Here is a 19109-nt window from a genome sequence, read left to right as displayed (position 1 = left end):
TTGTTTGGGTATATATGTTGAGCACAGCTATCATATCGAGTGTCTTGGTGTTCTTGTAGCAACCAAGAGAAGACAATTAAGATATTGCCGAGACAATATACTCAGTGATGGTGACAGAGTTCAGTTTAGCATGACTGTGAAGGTGAAGATACAAGAAGACGTGGTGAACATTGAGGTATATTTTAATATAGTTCTAGTTTCACGACCTCTGACTCTGGACACTATAGTCCCGTAACCCATAGTTGCTGAAAGAGGCATCTAAAGGGATCGGATGGCGAGACTCTCTGGCTTGGCTGACACATGTCATCGTATCCCATTAGCTTAAACGCACTCACTCACTCACTCACTCACTGTATACCATAGATGTGAACAACACATATTCCTCAGAATTAATAAGGTACTGGAGTTCTAGTTCAGGTATTTAAGGGTTCTCGTACAAACATAGATTAAAAATGCTTTTTTACAAATCATTGTCACAAATAACAACTAAAGAAGTAATGCAACACAGACGGAGAGGGCCCTGTCTAAAACAGTCCATGGATTGAACGTATTTGCCCACTGTCGCGTACAGGTATATATATCAGGTTTTTCTCACGAGCATAACTTGACATCCAAGGTACGTTTGTTGACTGTATTAAGCATTTCATGGGTAGGTAAAAATGATGACACAAGGAACACGCGAGATTTCCTATAAATCCATCCCTGGTAACAGGGAATTCCTGAATGTTTCAGGTACATACTCCGTGGTCGGGGTTGCTGGTGTTGTGGGGAAGTATGATGACGTTACAGTAACGGTGGCAGCGATTTTTGATGTCAGCTGCCCAGGATATTATCCATGGTCCACAGCACGAGTGGTCAAGACGCAACTTTCTGGTTGCAGCAACTTTATTTTTATGCCAAGCTGATTATCACGTGGTTGAATTATTGAATTATACCTTTAATAGGATATTAAAAATGAGGAAAACTTCATGTCCACGAAAAACTAGACATGATTAAACTAAGAGGACAAAATGCAATGCAAGAACGAGAATTATGTATGTTCCTGTCATTGTTTGGGGTTAGTTTCACGAGACATTGAACTGTCGCCATTCCTGGTGCTTGGAAACTACTTACGTGCGATTGTAAACAGACTATGGACCTCAGAAGGGGTCACGTCAAAAATGGCTTATACGACTGCAGGACATATTGTTGGGGGATGAAAGGTATACATTGCAGCGTGCGTTGATCAAATGGACATAATTTGGATGAGCGTCTTACACTCTGTGTCTCGAGTTGTGCAAGTTCCAGTTTCTGGATTCATTTGCCAAACATTTTGTCTACTCTTCGAGGTTTGCTTCTTGTTTCACGCCGCACTCAGATATATTCCAGCTTTATAGTGGCGGTCTGTAAATATTCCAGACTGGGACGGACAATCCAAAGATCAACAGCATGAGCACCCGACCAGCCTCTTACGACATAACCTGACACTCACATAATAGACTTTATTACCCACGTGGTACTTCGTAAAGGTGTTTCATAACAAAGCGTTATGTCACATATGTGTCATAACACCTTCGAGTGATTTGATTGGCTAATACGTGAACTTTGACATTACTGGTACTACTTTCATCACTCATTTGATTCATGATTTTCATTCACGTTTTCACACCTGAGAGCATGTAAAACGAAAACACTTCCATGGAATTAGATAAAATTTATTTCATCTATTGTGGTTACAAGCATTATTTTCAAATCTATTATAACTCAAGTTTCTGTAATAAAAACGAACATAAAAGAATCTATAACAATACGTATACAAAGTAGTAGGCCTTTCATGAGTGTAAAGAAATATGGCGTCGCCCGTAAAACTGATTGATTTCGTCAAAACTGACGGACATTTGGTTGGAAGAGTTGTGATTGTTATGAAGAGACTGAATACCTTCTGCGTTGTCAGGACTGCACTGTAACACACAACATCAAAAGACGGTCGGCGCTCTTGCATCTCTATTACTGCCACTGTCAGCCGCATCCATTCGCGTCCTCCCGCACAATCATATTGTCACTGCCATGGTTTCTGTAGGGGTCAAAAGCACTTCCCAGAATCTGAACACAATAGGAAGAAAAACTGTATACTAGCAGCAATAAGAGTGCATTCTAAAGTGAAAAGATATTTGAGTTTTATGTGTTTACATGGTGAAATAAACAACGTACTGGATACTGCCCTCTTATATACTAAACATTCTACAGGTAAATGTACTTGTCACTCGCAACCGGGCGGAATGATTCAACAGTAGATAGAAGGAACAAAACTCATTCCAAATCCATAAGAACTCTCTGTCACGATTCTGGCAATATCATGAGTATGTATTTATTTCAGCAGAGTTACAGCTATAGGAAACTGTTTGTAAACATCGTTTGTGTGACATAGCATCTATTATTATGTGATCGTAGTGGCTGACATGAATGTCTCTGGAAACAAGTGTGTGACATCTTAAGTTCCGGCTACCTGACTATACAGCATTTGATGACCACCAATCATCCCCGGTTATCTAAAGACGTGCCGAGTAGCGTCTCTGTGTCAGACAACGTAGTTGCCAGTGCTTTTAGTTTGACCTGCCTTCGTGTCTATCTCGGAATTTAATTTCTGACATTCAGGGTTCCATTTCCTGTTTCCTTAAGTGTTTCATTTCAACTAAATATGAACATTATATGTTGGTAATTATTATGAAATTGTAATTGTAGACAATACACTAACATAATAATTACATGAAATAATGTATTAACGTGCTAAAATGATCTTTTAAATGCAATATCGTTGAACATAAGAACAGCTAAACCGTTATTTGTTCAAGTCAGTGCGCCTGAAAACCGTTCATTTCACGACTGACGTGTGTCTAGTGACGGGTGACGGTGTCGTGTTAAAACACACCTTGGCACAAACAAACTGTCCATTCGGGGAAGGTCAACGGTTAAAAATCGGGAAATCCAAAAGGCAACCCTCCCATGAATGATCTAGAAAACGTTTTCTGTCAAGAACCCTATCAAGTTTGAAGATTAAACAATATTTTGTTTTGTCCAAGGCATTGTTATGACAATGATAATCACCTGTGTATGTCGTATGGGAAATATTATGATATGAGCAGACAGTCATCGAGTAGAACGCATACCAACATATAGAAAACAGCATTGAAAGCCATTTTAGAAGCTTTTAAAGATGAAGGAAAACCAAGGTCTATGGAAGGTCAGCTTCTCTACAGCAATGAGTGCGACGATTCGATGTGGGTACTAACACCGTTGTCAAGCAAGTACTCGAAAAGGGCGTTAGCACGTACACTGGAACGTCGCTCTCATTCCAATAAAGACATTGTCTTCCCATAGAACTAACCCTTCCTATAGGAAGCAGCAGCCAGAGTAAGCGATGGACGCTTACCAGTGTAGAGTCTGATGAGGTGATCAAAAGAAGAAGAAAGACTGTGTACATATGTCCCACATCCTCCATGTATCTGTCTGTGACATTGTCAAACATCAGAGAAATCACAAATCGATGGTTATTAAGAAACTACCAATAATTCTATCCGGATGTGAAGTTGTACTTAAAAGTCTATCTCTAGTGTTTCTCAACCCAGGATTATTGCCCAAGTACACAAAGGTGCCAGGGCAATTCTCATATATTTGTAATACTATACAAACATGTCATTCTCACCGACTACGATAAATCACAGAGACGTGTATACATATCGTAGTCCTTTCGTGTGCACCATCTTACCTAGCGTGTAGTTGTGTTCAATGCATTAATGGTTAAATGGGATATATATCGATTTACGGTGTATTGAAAGCATTTTTGTCGAGGCAAAATATAAAAAATATAAAGCTGTGACACATGTGATTGTGAGTAAGTGAATTAATGAATTTGTGAAAAAACCCACACTTACACTCTGTAATAAAAGAGACAAGCCATTTTAGAAGAATTTATTTCCTCAGTTAAAGAGCAGTTATTTCATGTAATTTCAATAATATCATGTAAATAAGTGTAAATTCATGTCTGTAGACAAAGGGTTCCCCAACACAAAAGCAGCTTTTATTTTTGTGTTTCTGTTTACTTTGTCCGGTGGACACTAGTCAGTAATTTGCATGGCAACCATTGGCTGCAATTACTGCTCGGCGTCGTCATGACGCAGACAGAGAAAACCATGGAATTCTTCCCCACTCTTGCTAGCACTCTACGATGGCCAGTTGTGGAAATGTTTTGTGCGTGGTTTGACGTTGACGTACACGTAGATCAAGTTCGTCCCAAAGGTGTTCTGTGGAGTTTAGATCTGGTGATCGGAAAGGCCATGACAGGACATTGACGTCATGCTAGAACAACTTCTTAGTTCCATAATGAGGCGTGTTAATGACTTCGTTTTATGTACCGATTTTCAGTGGCAGGATAAACTGTCCCCAGTATCATGGTTTGTAGACACCAATCCTTTGGTTTACACATTCTAGCAAAATGTCCAGTCTTACCACAGATTCTACATGTCGCTCCATTGGCGGGACAGGAAGTGGAGCTAGATGGGTTTGTGGCAGGTTGTGTGTGAGTGTGTGTGTATGTGTGTGTGTGTGTGTGTGTGTGTATGTGTGTGTGTGTGTGTGTGCGCTCGAGCGCATCCCCCTCCACCCACCCAACTACCGCCCAATATCCCCCTCTTACAGAATCCCATGGTTTGGCCCCGTGGCGGAGGTTTCAATGTAATGCAGGTTTTCATTGACGTATGCATGCTTGCATCCTTCCATCCATCCATACATACCGGCCATAAATTTTCCGAATCCCGTGCTGGGATTCGAACGACGGACCGTCCGTTCCGAAGTCGGACGCCTTGTCCACATGATCAAAGCACACACACACACACACACACACACACACACACACACACACACACACACACACACACACACACACACACACACACACACACACACACACACACACACACACACACACACACAGCTGATATCTTTTCGTTAAAATGATCATCTGGTGCGTGTTTTGTAATCTCATGAAGAATCATTAGAAAAAAAACCCCAAAACATATCGCCGTAATTCAAACGTTTTTTTTATTATGTACACACGGGCAACAGCATGATTTTATGTATCTCAGACATTCTTATGACAGTACGTTATACTCAGCTGAAAAACGATGCCTTAGCATATTTGCAACACTGCTCTTACGACGTACTCCAGCCATGGCGAGTAATGGACAAAGGAAGAGAAACTTACGATGAACACAGACTTCGATACAATGTCCGAGTCCCTATATGTATCGGATACGTAGAACCTGTAGACCACAGTTCTAAACATCACAGGATTTGTTGATCACAGCATGAAACACCACAGGATTTGTTGATCACAGTACTAAACAAAATCGTACTTGTTGATCATAGGACACACTTTTTATGTAATGCCTTATGTAACTGTACACTGACTGTACAGTGCAAAAGGTCAGTACCTGCGCACAGTTAGTCATGTTCATAGTACAGGTTAAGTGTATATGGAGGACTTCTATGTGACCACGCGATGCAAATGGTTACGACCTGTGGGGGCAGTAGACATACATAATTAATCCAAATGGCAGGTCCATGCAAGCAAACTGCTTCGGACTCAATATGACGTAGCGTACACTAATGCTTCAGGATCTCCGACCCCATCGTCCTGATCAGCTGCACCGTCTTCACTGGTAGGTACTGAAACAAGGGTGAATATCAAGCATCAACCTGTGGACAAAATTATTTTCCTTTTTTCTAGTTGATTCAGAGACGGCAACACTTGTGAAAGAAGGACAGCCACCATACACGTGATAAGGAATGAGATTGTCTCTCTGTCCACTTAAAGCAGTATCTGAGTAGTGAAAGGTCATAGTGTAACAGTGAAACGCCTGGTCACGTTAAGGCAGAATCACTTTCTGTACAGACGCCTACATGTGCACAATGAAGGATTGGCCAATTCTTCCAAAAATAAATTGGATCCGTGACGATCCGGGTTAGACTTGATTTTCAGCAACCCATGCTTGTCGTGAGAGACGACAAGCGGGATCGGTTGGTCAGACTCGCTGACTGGGTTGACACATGTCATCGGTTCCCAATTGCACAGATCTATGATCATGCTGCTGATTCCTGGATTGCCTGGGCCAGATTAAGTACAGACCGCCGCCATATAGCTGGAATATACTGCTGACTGGGTTGACACATGTCATCGGTTCCCAATTGCACAGATCTATGATCATGCTGCTGATTCCTGGATTGCCTGGGCCAGATTAAGTACAGACCGCCGCCATATAGCTGGAATATACTGCTGACTGGGTTGACACATGTCATCGGTTCCCAATTGCACAGATCTATGATCATGCTGCTGATTCCTGGATTGCCTGGGCCAGATTAAGTACAGACCGCCGCCATATAGCTGGAATATACTGCTGACTGGGGCGTAAACCTAAACTCACTCAAATATAAACTGCCATGAAAAAGAAACCGAACAAATAATTATTCAGGGGGATATTATTGGAAGAAACCAGAAAACTTTGTTCTATGCTTTTGGCACATACATCATTGTTGCTTTATGGACCGGACGTTTACAGGGTGACTGTTTTGAACTTAAAACCATTTCACGTTTTGGTCAAATCCAAATTCATTTTTGAGACAGGTTGTGATATTTCGTTAATCCTGATTTTTATGCTGCCTGTTAGCCTCAGTGAACTGAACATTCATACTGCCAGCACATCCTCATGGGTTCCCATGTTGCAGGTGGGTGAACTCAGACAATGTGGATCTAAGTATTTTGTCAAACGATACAACGTAAATATGCCCATCTCGGGCCCCAAACCTGAGTGCCTACACTGGGGATCGAACCCGGTCCTTCAGAGCGAAAGGCAGACGCCTTACCACTGCATCATGCACGATTTTATTCGACGCTTCTACTCTGAATAGATTTGACCACGTTACCATTAATATGTGAATAACATTCAAAGATACCATTTTACAGTAGAGACACTCACGAGTTGACACCGCCCTGTACCGGCTTAGTGTTGGTTCCCGTTGGGACGGTCGCGCCGGTTGGGGCGGCCTGGTATGTCGACAGCACGTTCTGCTTCACGGGAACAGCTTGGTTTGGTGGGATCGGAATTATCCGTTTTATCTTGACATTCTGTTTCAAAGGAATCAGTCTTCGTACTCGCAGATAGCGATTGACTTGGGCTTGTGGTACGATCGAGTTTCCATAGGCCACTGGCGCTGGAGCTGCTGTTTGAACAACCTCTTCCTCCTCCTCCTCTTCTTCAACTTCTGCACGGGGAGATAATTTGTTCCATTTTATGCACCAAGCTTATTTTATCGTCAGCCTCAACATCATAATTCGTCGGAACACGACTCAAAAGGTTTACATACCAGAAGTTGAGAATGTCTGATATGAACTACGTTTATACGGTAAACAAGGGAAAATGTTACCAACATGTATAGGATTACCTGTATACAATTCAAGAAGCCTTACCCTTTGTTGCAGGTTTAAATTCCTCCTTCTGTCTCGAATACGCTCTCCTATGTAATGAAAAAGAAACTAAAAATGTAATATATACATCACAACATGATGGCTAAAACTAATGACAATTATACAGCAAACCTTCCACTGAGAAATACGCTGCTTTCAAACAAGAAGCAAGTTATTGTCAGCTACAAGCCATACGTACTCTTGTGAGAAGGGTCGGATGTGCTTCGGAGTTGCCGCTCTGTTAAGAAGAAACAGAAATCAGTTACTGTGTGAATTTAACGCGTCCCTCAACAAGCTTTAGATGTTAATAAAAATTCCACTTTTTCCCATTGCATATGTAGTCACATTCTGTTTGGTTTTGTTTTATTGATAACAGTGATCTAAAATCGCAAAAACTCACATATCACAAAGCATATAATTTAGAAATCGAATCATTACAAAGCATTAAATTTGGAAATGAGATCATCACGAGGGATTAAATTTGGAAATCAGATCAAGGAAATGTACTTAATATCGCCATTATCACATACTTGTTTACATTAATTTCAGCGATTCAAATTTTAATAAGCACCTGTTACATCCACAGCCCTCTGACCAAGAAGAGGATCCCGTGCAAGGTTTTGCGCAGAATCTGTAGATCATGTAAGCCAGCGCAGCCAGCAGCAGTAACCCTAGGAGACCAGCCAATGCCCACAGGAATATATCCCCGAAACCGGTACCCGCAGCGTTTGCCCCGGACACTGCTACAGTGATAAGGGTGTTGAGGCCAGCGATGACGTTTGTACTGGCACTTGCACTTGCACTAGCACTTGAATTCGAGTTTGTATTAACGGTAGCAGCAACGGTAACAACGGCTGGAGCCACCGTTGTTGTACACGCTACTGTGGTCACAACCACACTGCCCGTGCCGGCAGAGGTCAGTGGCCCAGGTACCTGACCCTGGTCAGTCACTCGAGTACTCAGGCTGCTTGTGGTGCCTAATGGAGGCACAGCTTTAATGAAAACGGTTCCATCGTTGAAAATTTGGATGAAATCATTTGAAACCTCCCCGAAAGTGAAGACATTATTGTTCCGGTAGTCCGAGTCCAAATCTTCCGCCATCAGAACAGGTCCAAGGTTCCTGGATGTGTCACAATCCAGCAAGGTTACACTATAAGACAAATAGGTATGCGTTAATACATAAAATAACAAGACAATATATATTCGATTATGAATTGTAAATTCTCGAAATTCTAAAGTTTATTGTGACATTTCAAGTCAAATAATATTATTCCCCAGGTTTCTTCACAAGGTTTGTATCGCACAACCTGTGAATAAACCTGGAAAGAAAATAAAGGAACATTTGTGCTTTCATGCGATCCCCTATTTGTCCCTCAGTATATGGTCGAAAGGAGTCATAAGTCGACAGTGTCGTGCAAAATAATGTGCACCACGAGTTAAGTGGTGGCTAAAACTGTGTCTTTTCCAGGGTGATGTGTTTTCATTACGATAACCGTTTTTCACCTTAGTTATTCACTGTTTCAGGGACTGTTTTCTATCTCTTAACCTTTTGACAACGCTTGTAATTTGCGTATGTAACCTCTTGATGTTTTAAACCAAACATTTATCAATCATCCTGATATCGACGTTATATGTTCTGTTGGAGTCATTGGTATGTTTGTCATAACACTGTTTTGAAATCAGCTAATTCAGCTAAATCTACAAGGAGTAAGAGAGTTAGTTTTTACGTCACCTTTAGCAATATTCCAGCAATATAAAACAATGCTAGAACACAAGAAATTGGCTTCACAACCGAACCCGGACCTTGGCCTGACGAGCGAACGCTTTAACCACTTGGCTACCCCACCACCCATAATGTTATAGGACAGCCACTTTGATAAACCGAGGAGCAGGGGTTATGATGATGTTTTCTACTACCCTAGAATCATAATCTGTTTGTGAACCCTTGGACACTGGTTTTTATAGTGAGACATCTCTACACTGTGGACAGTACCTCCACGGATGTATGGCCACCCATTGACAAATAGACGGAAAGGTCGTCAAATACATTATAAATTTGAGATAGTTCTGAGATTTTAGATTTTAAGTTCACTGAGGGAAACTTTGAAAGTAGAGGTTTCACTCTTGGTTGTATTGACCAGCGATTATGGGTGTGACTGCTACCCATGATGACTAATGTTACACCAGCGTAACCCTGATTTGTGATATAATGGAAGTGCGGTGGAAAGCAAAATTCAAATGCACTATTTCAATTTGTCTTCTCACTGATTATGTTATCCATTGATTCAGCAAATTAATAACCCTTAATGTTCCACCCTTGAAATGAAACGGCTGTTTACTGAAGTCATTTGCAGTCATCGACAATTCGCGTGCCCACAAAAAGTGAAGTCACCTAGTGTCGGTTATTTAATATCACCAAGTACGGCAACAGTAAGTATTCACACCTAGGAACGCAGACGACGAGATTTGATAAGGTTGGTGGTAATAATAACTTATTTACTAAACAAAAGTATAATTTCGTATTAGTGGCATTCGTGATCTTGAGGTATTAGCTCAGTGCTGGATAAGAAGATTGAGTGTATTTGCGTGTAATGCAGAGATCATATTTGTCAACAGGCGTGGCATTGTATGTACATCAAAAATACCGCAGTCAGTCGAGACTTGACAGTCACCGCGGTCACCGATCATGGGTAACCACAAATTTCAGATTCTGTCCATGTATTTCCACATAAACTGTGGAACAGTGTTGCTATCGCTCTTTACACGTACATATCAAAGATCAACAAAGTGTTAAATGTATTTCTCGTTTACAAAGTTCTTTGTCGTGCTTACTAGCACTGGCAAACGTATTGTGCAAGACAAGAAACATCCTTTGATGATACAAGACTTACGTCATCATTGGTAAAGAAACTGGAACACGCACCAGACAATTGCTTCTGGCGTCATTATTTGGGGCCTACTCCAAATACACTTTTAAAATATCTAATTTCAAACAACTCTACACCGGTGGGCTTACGGAAGTACGTTTTTGAGCCCATTAGTAGTGAGCAGGATCATGAGCTTTCTTTCCTTTGTTCACATTATTGGAAAAGCTGCGGTAAAGAAAGCTGTACTGAACAACGTGCATGGTGCTTGAAGTCAGGCAGCTATGAAGGTGCTTGAAGTCAAATAGCTATGGACACCCCACTTACGAAAACACAGCACTTGTAAACGTTGGTGCGTTGTCGTTGATGTCCTCCACAAGGATGCTGACGGTGGCGTTGTCTTTGCTCCCAGCTCGGTCTTCAACCTGCACCAGTAACGTCCAGTTCCTCTCCCTAGTTCTAGGGTCAAGGTCAATGACTCCAGCTGATGAGATGAACCCTGTGGATGGGTCAATTGACCAGAGCCCCTCCTCGTTGCCACCAATGATGGAGTAGATGTTGGTGTCGCCAAAGTCCTCTTCTGTCAGCAACCAGCCAGGATCAATAAGCACCTAGCAGGTAAAGGAAATTAGTGCTACAGTTAATTCATAATTTGTTTTGCACATGTAACAACTAGACAATGATAATTATCCAGTGAGCAAGCAATATTACAATTTAATATAGATTACAATTCATCCACCTCCTCCACCCGTGAATCATCGGGTTAGAATTAGTCTTAGTAACCCATGCTTGCCTTAAGAGGCGACTAACGTCATCGGGTGGTCAATATTGTTGACTTGGTTTACTGGATCCTTAGCCAAGCTCTAATGACGTATTGCTTTCGGTTTTTCAGAGGTGTCGGATCCATTCAACATCAGCAACGGCGTCAAGCAGAGGTGCGTCGTGACTTTGATCCTTTTCAACCCTTTTTGTACCTTTATCCATATATGTGACACAGACTTGACGGGTCTCTGTTTGACCTCCTCCGACTAAATGCCAAGGCCAAGGTCGTGGTGAAGATTATCCATAGCCCACACGGAGTTTGACCTCTAGCTCATCTTGAATAAGTTCATAGGAGCATCCAGCCTTTTTGGTCTCACCTTCAGCGTCAGCAAGACGGAAGTGCTGTTCCAATCAATCCCCGCCTCCATCACCGCTCCCCAATTCATCTCCATCGAGAGTACCCAACTGAAGATGGTGGACGAATTCAAGTACCTTGACGGCACCATCAGCTACGACGACAGCCTAAATAAGGAGATCAACGCCAGGACCTGCAAGGCCAGTCAATCCCATAGTCGACTCCGAGCTCGCGTCCTCAACCAGTACAACCAACATCCAGCTGTCCACGGAGCTCAAGGCAACCGTCGTTCTAGCCAGCCTCCCTAATGGGTGTGAGACGTGGACTGTGTACCAACGACACTTGAAGCAGTTGGAGAAGTTCTACATGAGAAGCCTACGGTCAATGCTGACTATTCACCGTCAAGACCGGGTCTCCAACCTTGAATGAGGCGAGTTGAAGTAGCTGAAGCACGTGCACGGGGAAAGGCGTCAATCGCTGACCCTGACCTCCTGACCCTGTTTCCTGTCCCCACTTGTCCCGTGTCTGCCGATCAGGGATCGGCCTGAACAGCCATCTCCGCGTCCACACCAGAAACGGACTTAACACATACGGGCAGTCATCATCGAATTGATGGAAGACTAAGCGAAGATAGATATTTTTACATACAACAGATACACACAAATACTAAGAGCAGAAAGACTGCTGGGAAGGGGAGCGACCCCAAATATGGTGGCTTACCCCGCCTTCATTGACCGTTCTGCTGACATTTTTCGGAAGCAGGATCGGATCATCGTTGGCGTCAGTGGTTCGGATGAAAAGGAAGTGTTCAATGGAATCACAAAAGCCATTTTGAGGACGGATCGAGATGTTGAAGTTCTGAGTAACTGGTGATTCAAAGTCCAACTTCCTTTGTAAAACCAGACTATCCAGACCACGTGTATCTGTAATAGATGAAGTTATTCGGCTTGATGACTAGGATCAACACCTTTCGTATCTAATTTTATTAAACCATAATTTGTGTAGGTTGGTCTAGCCCTAATGGCACTGTACAGCGGCGCTTTTATGTAGATATACTTCCATCCAACTGGAAAATTCCTCAACTAAATTCCCACCGTGTATTGCATTGTGGTGTAGGACTATTGGTCTGCATGATGTTATTGTGCATTCAAATAAACGAAGCATTCAAGGCATGCGCAGGTCCTGGTGCAGAGAAGGGATGGTGCTTAGCATTTTCCCAAGTATATACCCCTTGGGTCTACGGGGAGCATAACTAACAGAAATTACACGTTACATCTTGCTCTATCATTCGTCTTTCAGAATCTTATTAAAGGAAACATAAAATGATGTGACTTCTCGTTGCATTAGGTAAAGGGTAGTCTTACTTGTTATGTTGATAAAACTGCGGGCACTTGTAGGGAACGTGTCGAAGTCATAGGTAACCTGTGGCGTCAGAGGTGTGGTTCGTAGAAAAGGAAGAACTATACTTGACCCCACCGCCGTATCCTCGCTCAGGCTTATCTCCTTGTTGACGTTAGATATGGTCGGAGGGTCGAATGGATCTGGAGAGGTAGGACGCAAGTATTGCTTAACATGATAACTGGGCATAGAAGTTTATCTTACCTCACACATGAATGTCGCTTTCTGATTGGCTAAGTGCTATTCTATTATTTTCAATGTACCCCGCTTACAGGCAATGTGTGATTTTCAATGTACACCGCTGGGAAATCCGAACTCTTCTGGTGCTTCATGGTAGTACTTTTGTCTCTCGAATAACATTGAATCACGCATCAAGCACAAAAAGTACCGATGTTATGCGATTGAAAAGGGAGATAACTCTAAATCTGTTTACCTTGTGTCGTCTGCAAAATGGCGATTCGCCTCGCATTCAACAGAAATGCTTCAAACAGTTCAACATTAAAATTCAGGTGGTCGGTAAGATAAATACGTTGTTCACTGGTCACTCGGGCTCAGGGAATATAAACAACCCTCGAGGATACATGAGCCCATGCCCCCCTCGCGACCAGTGAACAATTTATACTGTATACCGTGTGCTATTACGGCGATATACCTTTTGTCTCAGTTGTTGATTGGGTAAGTATATATGTATTGCAACATATGAATTTACTTTCGTATCAACACCGTTATGTGTCCTTATTACTTTCAGTTAATAACACAAAGTGTTCTCTTCGTGTTGTGTCAATATTGTCAGTGCTAATATCAGTGAAAACATCATATGGAAATAATGTATCGGGTAAATTTATAAACAATTTCAAAATCATGTTAAAAGGTCTCACTGGAAACAGTGCAGATTTGGAATAATCAAATGACAATAACACTCACTGATAACGTTACAGGTAGCAACGAATGGCCCAATGGAATGTCCGTCACTATCTCTTGCATTAATGCTGAAGGATATTGATGGGTTACAGAATGTCCTTAGATCTCGTGTTGCCCGAATAGTGCCTGTGGCTGAAAACCAAGCAAAACCCGTGCTGTATGGAGCACAATCAGACAATATTTGACGTCTTTTAACAGACAAACGTCCCAGAGTAACGAGGATCCTTTGAAAATTCTGTTTCACGTTATTTGTTTCAAATTGACAAAACATCCAAACGCGTTGGACACACTCAGTATGGCCTATGTAAGTATTCATCATTACACAAGCAAATAAGGCTAGTCCTTTACATACTCATCTGTCTATGGTGAAATTAGTCTATTCCTCAATACACGGTCGGTGAGGAAAACAGCTGCAATGAGACGCTTATGCTGATAAGTGGCAGCTCCGTTCTAAACGGTACCTTGGACACAGACTGCCATACAATGCTTTTAAAGAAATCAATCCGGAGACGAAGGTGTGGATGGCACACATTTCCACGAAAATGGCCAAATATATTCAAATGATTTGTACCACATGTTTTGTTGTTGTACGTTTACGAGTTAGTAACATGTACCGTCTGTGGAGCAGTAACACTGACATCTCCGCGAACATCTTAGCTGGTGTCAGCACTAAACGAGGCTTTTACTGACATTTCTTGAATGTTTAAACAGAAACAATGCTTTTACTTGATTCGATCTCAAACAGGTCGGACGGTGGGTTGCTGGTCATGGTGTAGGTCACGGGGTCATTATCCGGGTCACCAGGACTCCAGTTAGTCGGAGGACCAATCACTTGTCCAGATGTGGTGGTCTGGGCGGCGATGTTGCAGGTTCCTGGAATGAAGACCAATCGTCATCGTAAATCATAACCACCCTGACCTTAGTTTGAGTTTATTCGAACACATTCAGGCGTTGAGGATGAATGGATATCTGCATTCAGGGGAGATAAACAAAGGGTACTGAGAAAAGATACCTCCAACATATCTACTCCAACAGTCTAAAATGTTGAAATGAACATTTCCTTTATTTGCCTAAGCCTGTGATATAGTATTGTAAATGTCAAGTTTTTATTTGGTCGGAACTGTCAGGAATGTTCAACACGAAATAGTGTTTCAGCGAGAGACTCAAAATATACCATTTCTTCTCTAAAGCGTGCAGCCGTTGTTTTTTTCTTACCATCAGCACACATGTTTATGATTTCATTAATCGTTAGTTGTTTAATGAATTATCCCGTCTACATGACGGTGATCTGTAAATAGTTGAGTTTTGACCAGACTAATCCAGAGATTGACATCTGTATAGGCAATTAGGGTACGACGGCACGCATGATCAAAACCAAAGCTGAACACATCCGCTCACCTCTCACATGTATTTGGTTGTCAGTTGGTTGAGAAGATTAGTTCTAACACAAAGACTGTTTAGAACTACGCTTACCTGCGAACATTCCATTTGCGTTGAAGAAGGGGGGCTCATTTGTCCTGAGCCTAACGTCGATATCAGCCTCGACTCGATCACCAGCGGAGTCTAGACACTGGACGTTGACAGTGTAATTACGTTGTCTTTGAAAGCTTAGTGTTCCCTGACTCGGGAGGAAGTACAGGCAGAAGGCATCTGACGACATCAAATGTTTGGTTATAGTTTAATGCTTGTGGATCTAATTACAGGAAACGTGTTTAATTCACTCTGTACCTGTAGCAGTGGCTTTTTGTTTAACAAAGCAGACAATTAATGTCTCGGACCAAACGTTTCCTTGTTGATGACACAGCATACATATACATGCTACTGAGTTTATGATTAATCTTGGTGATGAAATGATAAAAGACACGAATAGTAGGCTTGAACTGATAGTGGTTTTACTGAATTTGAGCAGGACGATTTCAGTTGAGTGAAAAGTAGTTTAGAGGAGGGGGATAAGAGTGAAATCATACGTCAATGAGAGGACGTGTTGGATAGACGGAGAATATAGAAAATACACGAAAGTAGCAAAATGGTAATATGGGAGGATTTTAGTGGAGAATACAGGCCTGGAAGGAAATCAGTAGAACTTGAGGGAACAATGGAAAAGATTTGTGTAAAGAGGAACGGAGAAAAGTGGAGTGCTCTCACCTTAAGAGGAAGGGTGGAATGGAACGCCGCAAGGTAGTGGGACCGGGGTAGACTTGAGTGAATGAAGAGGACCGGTACGGATAGAATATGCAGCAGAGCGGAGTGGGGTGGAGTAGTGTGGAATGGAGCGGAGTGGAGCGGAACGGTGAGAAGCGGAGAGGTGAGGAGAGGAGAGGAGTAGAGCAGAACGGAGCGGAGCGGAGCGGAGTGGAGTGCAGTGGAGAGGAGCGCAGAGGAGAGGCGAGGAGCGGAGCGGAGTGCAGTGGAGTGGAGTGCAGTGGAGCGGAGAGGAGAGAAGAGGAGTAGAGCGGAGTGGAGTGGACATTTTACCAAGTGGCCTTCCGTTGATGTTGTCGTACACTTGGAAACACCTGCTGCATGCGTCGTTGGCTGGTGTGACTGACGCGAGAGAGATGGAATACGGCCCACCCGCACCCCCGGTACAGGTAATGCACTCCAGCTCAAACTCTGTCCCCTCCTTTTCATACAGGTTGTTGCTCACAATGGGCTGATTTTGGATTTTCTAGGTGCAAAAATATAGGGTGAGATGCTGATCAAAACATTGAACGAACGATTAAATTGTAGTTTTAAATGTTATTACTATTGCCATACTCATTTTTGTATTGGTGGAAGAGTAAAAGACCAAATCTACTTCTATTACGTCAGATTTGCAGTTTCCTGACATAATTTAACATTTTTTGTTATTCTAGAACGGCTGTGTTGACTCAGGTACTGTTTTACATTTATTTCGCCTGCTGAGACATAGTCTCGCGTAAAGATTGTGATAATAATAGATGTGTAACCAATGTTGAGTTGGGTGTACAGGGATTGACACAGTTCGAAACTTTAAGAAATTATACAATCTGAAGGTATGTGTAAATAATCTAACAAAATCGGACATGTGTACCATTCATCCTTATGTCCCCAAAGATATTCGAAAGTAATTCATACCAAATGAATATCGACCCATCGACCTTCCGTAGAACTGGTTTGCTTCATGACACAGTATACACAAAGTTTGAAGATTTATTATCTTTTTCTCTTGTGTTTCAGGTATGCCTTTTAAAGGAGAAATAGGATTATCGTTGTACATCTGATATATGAAGGTGTAAGTATGTATATGTTATCATGAGGAATAGTCCTACTCTCTGTCCTGTATTATTCTTTAAAATTAAAAAATGCAATTAATTCGATTTATGGTACATTTATCAAATCTATTAAACATGCCAGTATATATTCTTGACCCGCCACTAGCCTCTCTCGGCATTTGAACGCCAAAACAGTCACAAAGCAAAGGCGTTACATTCACACTAGAAATCAAATAGTATCTATTAATCTATAATCTATTATTTCGAACACCTTGCATTAACAGACAAGGCCGCCACAGAGACAACATTGTACTTATCCCATGATTCTAAAATCATAATATGGGATAAATGTTGTTTAAATGTATTATTACTAAAACATATTTTTTTATAGATTGAGAAAGATATCATATCATACAAAATAATTCCCTCGCGCTGAACCTGAAAGACAAGATCGGTAATTGTTAAACGTACTCACCAGTGTAGTCTGAGTAATTGCCGAAGGTACCACTAAAGCAAAGACGATGGGTATAAAACTTTTCATCGTCCCTTTCAGAATGCAGTCACGTAAAATGTTGTTTATAACAGAAATTCAGATAAACTTGTACATAACGAAGTATCTGTGATTACCGATATCACACATCAAAACGCCATATTTGTTTTTGACGTCATTTCCCCTCAGTCATCCTTCAATGTGTGGCTATTCAGTATGCATATATATACCCATGAATACAGGTTCGTTAACCCCTTAACGGGCGTTGGAAACTAGTATATAAGTATATATTGATAGTACTGAGAATTACCAGTTGAAAATACGTGTCTAAAGTCCACGTTCGCACATATATTAAAGAGGAGGGTAAGTAATGGATGTAAGTATCTAAGCCTAGGTTTCACCAGTGTTAAGCAAAGTAACTGACAAATAGATAGGCGTGTGACAGAACGTGATTGAAGTAGCGTGATCAGTAATGTCAACAACCATAACACCTTTATTACCAGCTCAATAGCTGCACAAAACTCAGTGGAGTGGTACCGGTACGATCATGTTAAGGGATCACAAAGTCTTTTCAGTAATATTGCCCCAGCGTTTCTTTAGTACAATGGGCACAAAGGTAAAGTCTTTAATGCATGGTTGGGTTTTATATAGGAATGTCTCACATTCACTGCGTGTTGATAGGTGTTTAACAATTTATATTTACGAATGTTGTAGGGAAGGGTGAAAGTGTTTTTGTAGGGGGATCTTAGCGTGCATCGAGGGGAACAACTCTTTGCGATTTATATGGTCAGTAAGTAAGACGGGTTATATCCCTTGGTCTGTAATAGTGGGGTATACACTGTGTAATGTTATTGATTCCACAGTCACGTATTTCTTCTAAACATGTTTATTTCCAAAAAGAAAATGTTGCGGGTCGGCAAACAAGCGAATAACCGGTACCACTTAATGCAATGCCTCTCCCTCAAACACAATCTACATACAACGTGACGTTTGACATGAGTTATGCACAACAATCAATATTTTTTCAGAGTGCACCCGGTGGCATCAACGTTTGATAATTTCATTAAAAGCGAGAATTTGTCACAAAGCAAGGAAACGTCCTCTATGTTAACAAGAAAAACCAAAACAACAACGACAAAAAACCAAAAAAAACATAACAATGGGCCGAGGCTTAGTGCTTAGTAACCGTGGAGGACAGAAAACAGATATCAAAGAGAATAAATGCTGGGAAATAGAAATGTAATATGAAATCAAGTGCGTCTTCAGTAGAATAACCGTCATTACTCCATTACGTAAAGGACTGCCTGACATAAATCTCGCAAATTTGTCAGCACTGGGACCACTACAGAAAGAGTGAGTCTCTATCAGTGGTTCAAATCATTATATATACTCACGATTTTTACCACTTCCCTTATTTTCCTTTAGAATCTATTTATCACATGCAAAGTAATCATTTCATTGTCAGAAAGCATGGTAAGTTAACACAGATCAATAGAGCGGGAGAACGATTGGCGAAACGTGTGAAGGAAAATTACAAAAGACGGAAAGGCTACTAGACTGAGTGAAAGAGTAAGTGTTAATGTAAGTC

General features: G+C 41.6%; 1 protein-coding gene across 1 annotated transcript; it reads right to left on the bottom strand.

Annotated features, from left to right (window-relative positions):
- Positions 1–1998: 1998 nt before the first annotated feature.
- LOC137278734 (protocadherin-like protein) lies at positions 1999–17572 on the bottom strand. Its single transcript, XM_067811249.1, has 14 exons — positions 17507–17572; positions 16274–16466; positions 15272–15448; positions 14525–14671; positions 13802–13930; positions 12844–13020; positions 12200–12402; positions 10690–10973; positions 8070–8648; positions 7698–7736; positions 7502–7548; positions 7011–7296; positions 5240–5297; positions 1999–2082 (listed from the first exon to the last, which is right to left on the bottom strand). Exons 1-14 carry the CDS (start codon positions 17570–17572, stop codon positions 1999–2001), a joined length of 2469 nt encoding a protein of 822 aa, XP_067667350.1.
- Between the last annotated feature and the right edge of the window lie 1537 nt (positions 17573–19109).

Source organism: Haliotis asinina, chromosome 3, assembly GCF_037392515.1.
Source record: "Haliotis asinina isolate JCU_RB_2024 chromosome 3, JCU_Hal_asi_v2, whole genome shotgun sequence".
Classification (NCBI taxonomy): Eukaryota; Metazoa; Mollusca; class Gastropoda; order Lepetellida; family Haliotidae; genus Haliotis; species Haliotis asinina.
The sequence above is the reverse complement of the archived record's forward strand: the minus strand, read 5'-3'. Positions and strand labels throughout refer to the sequence as shown.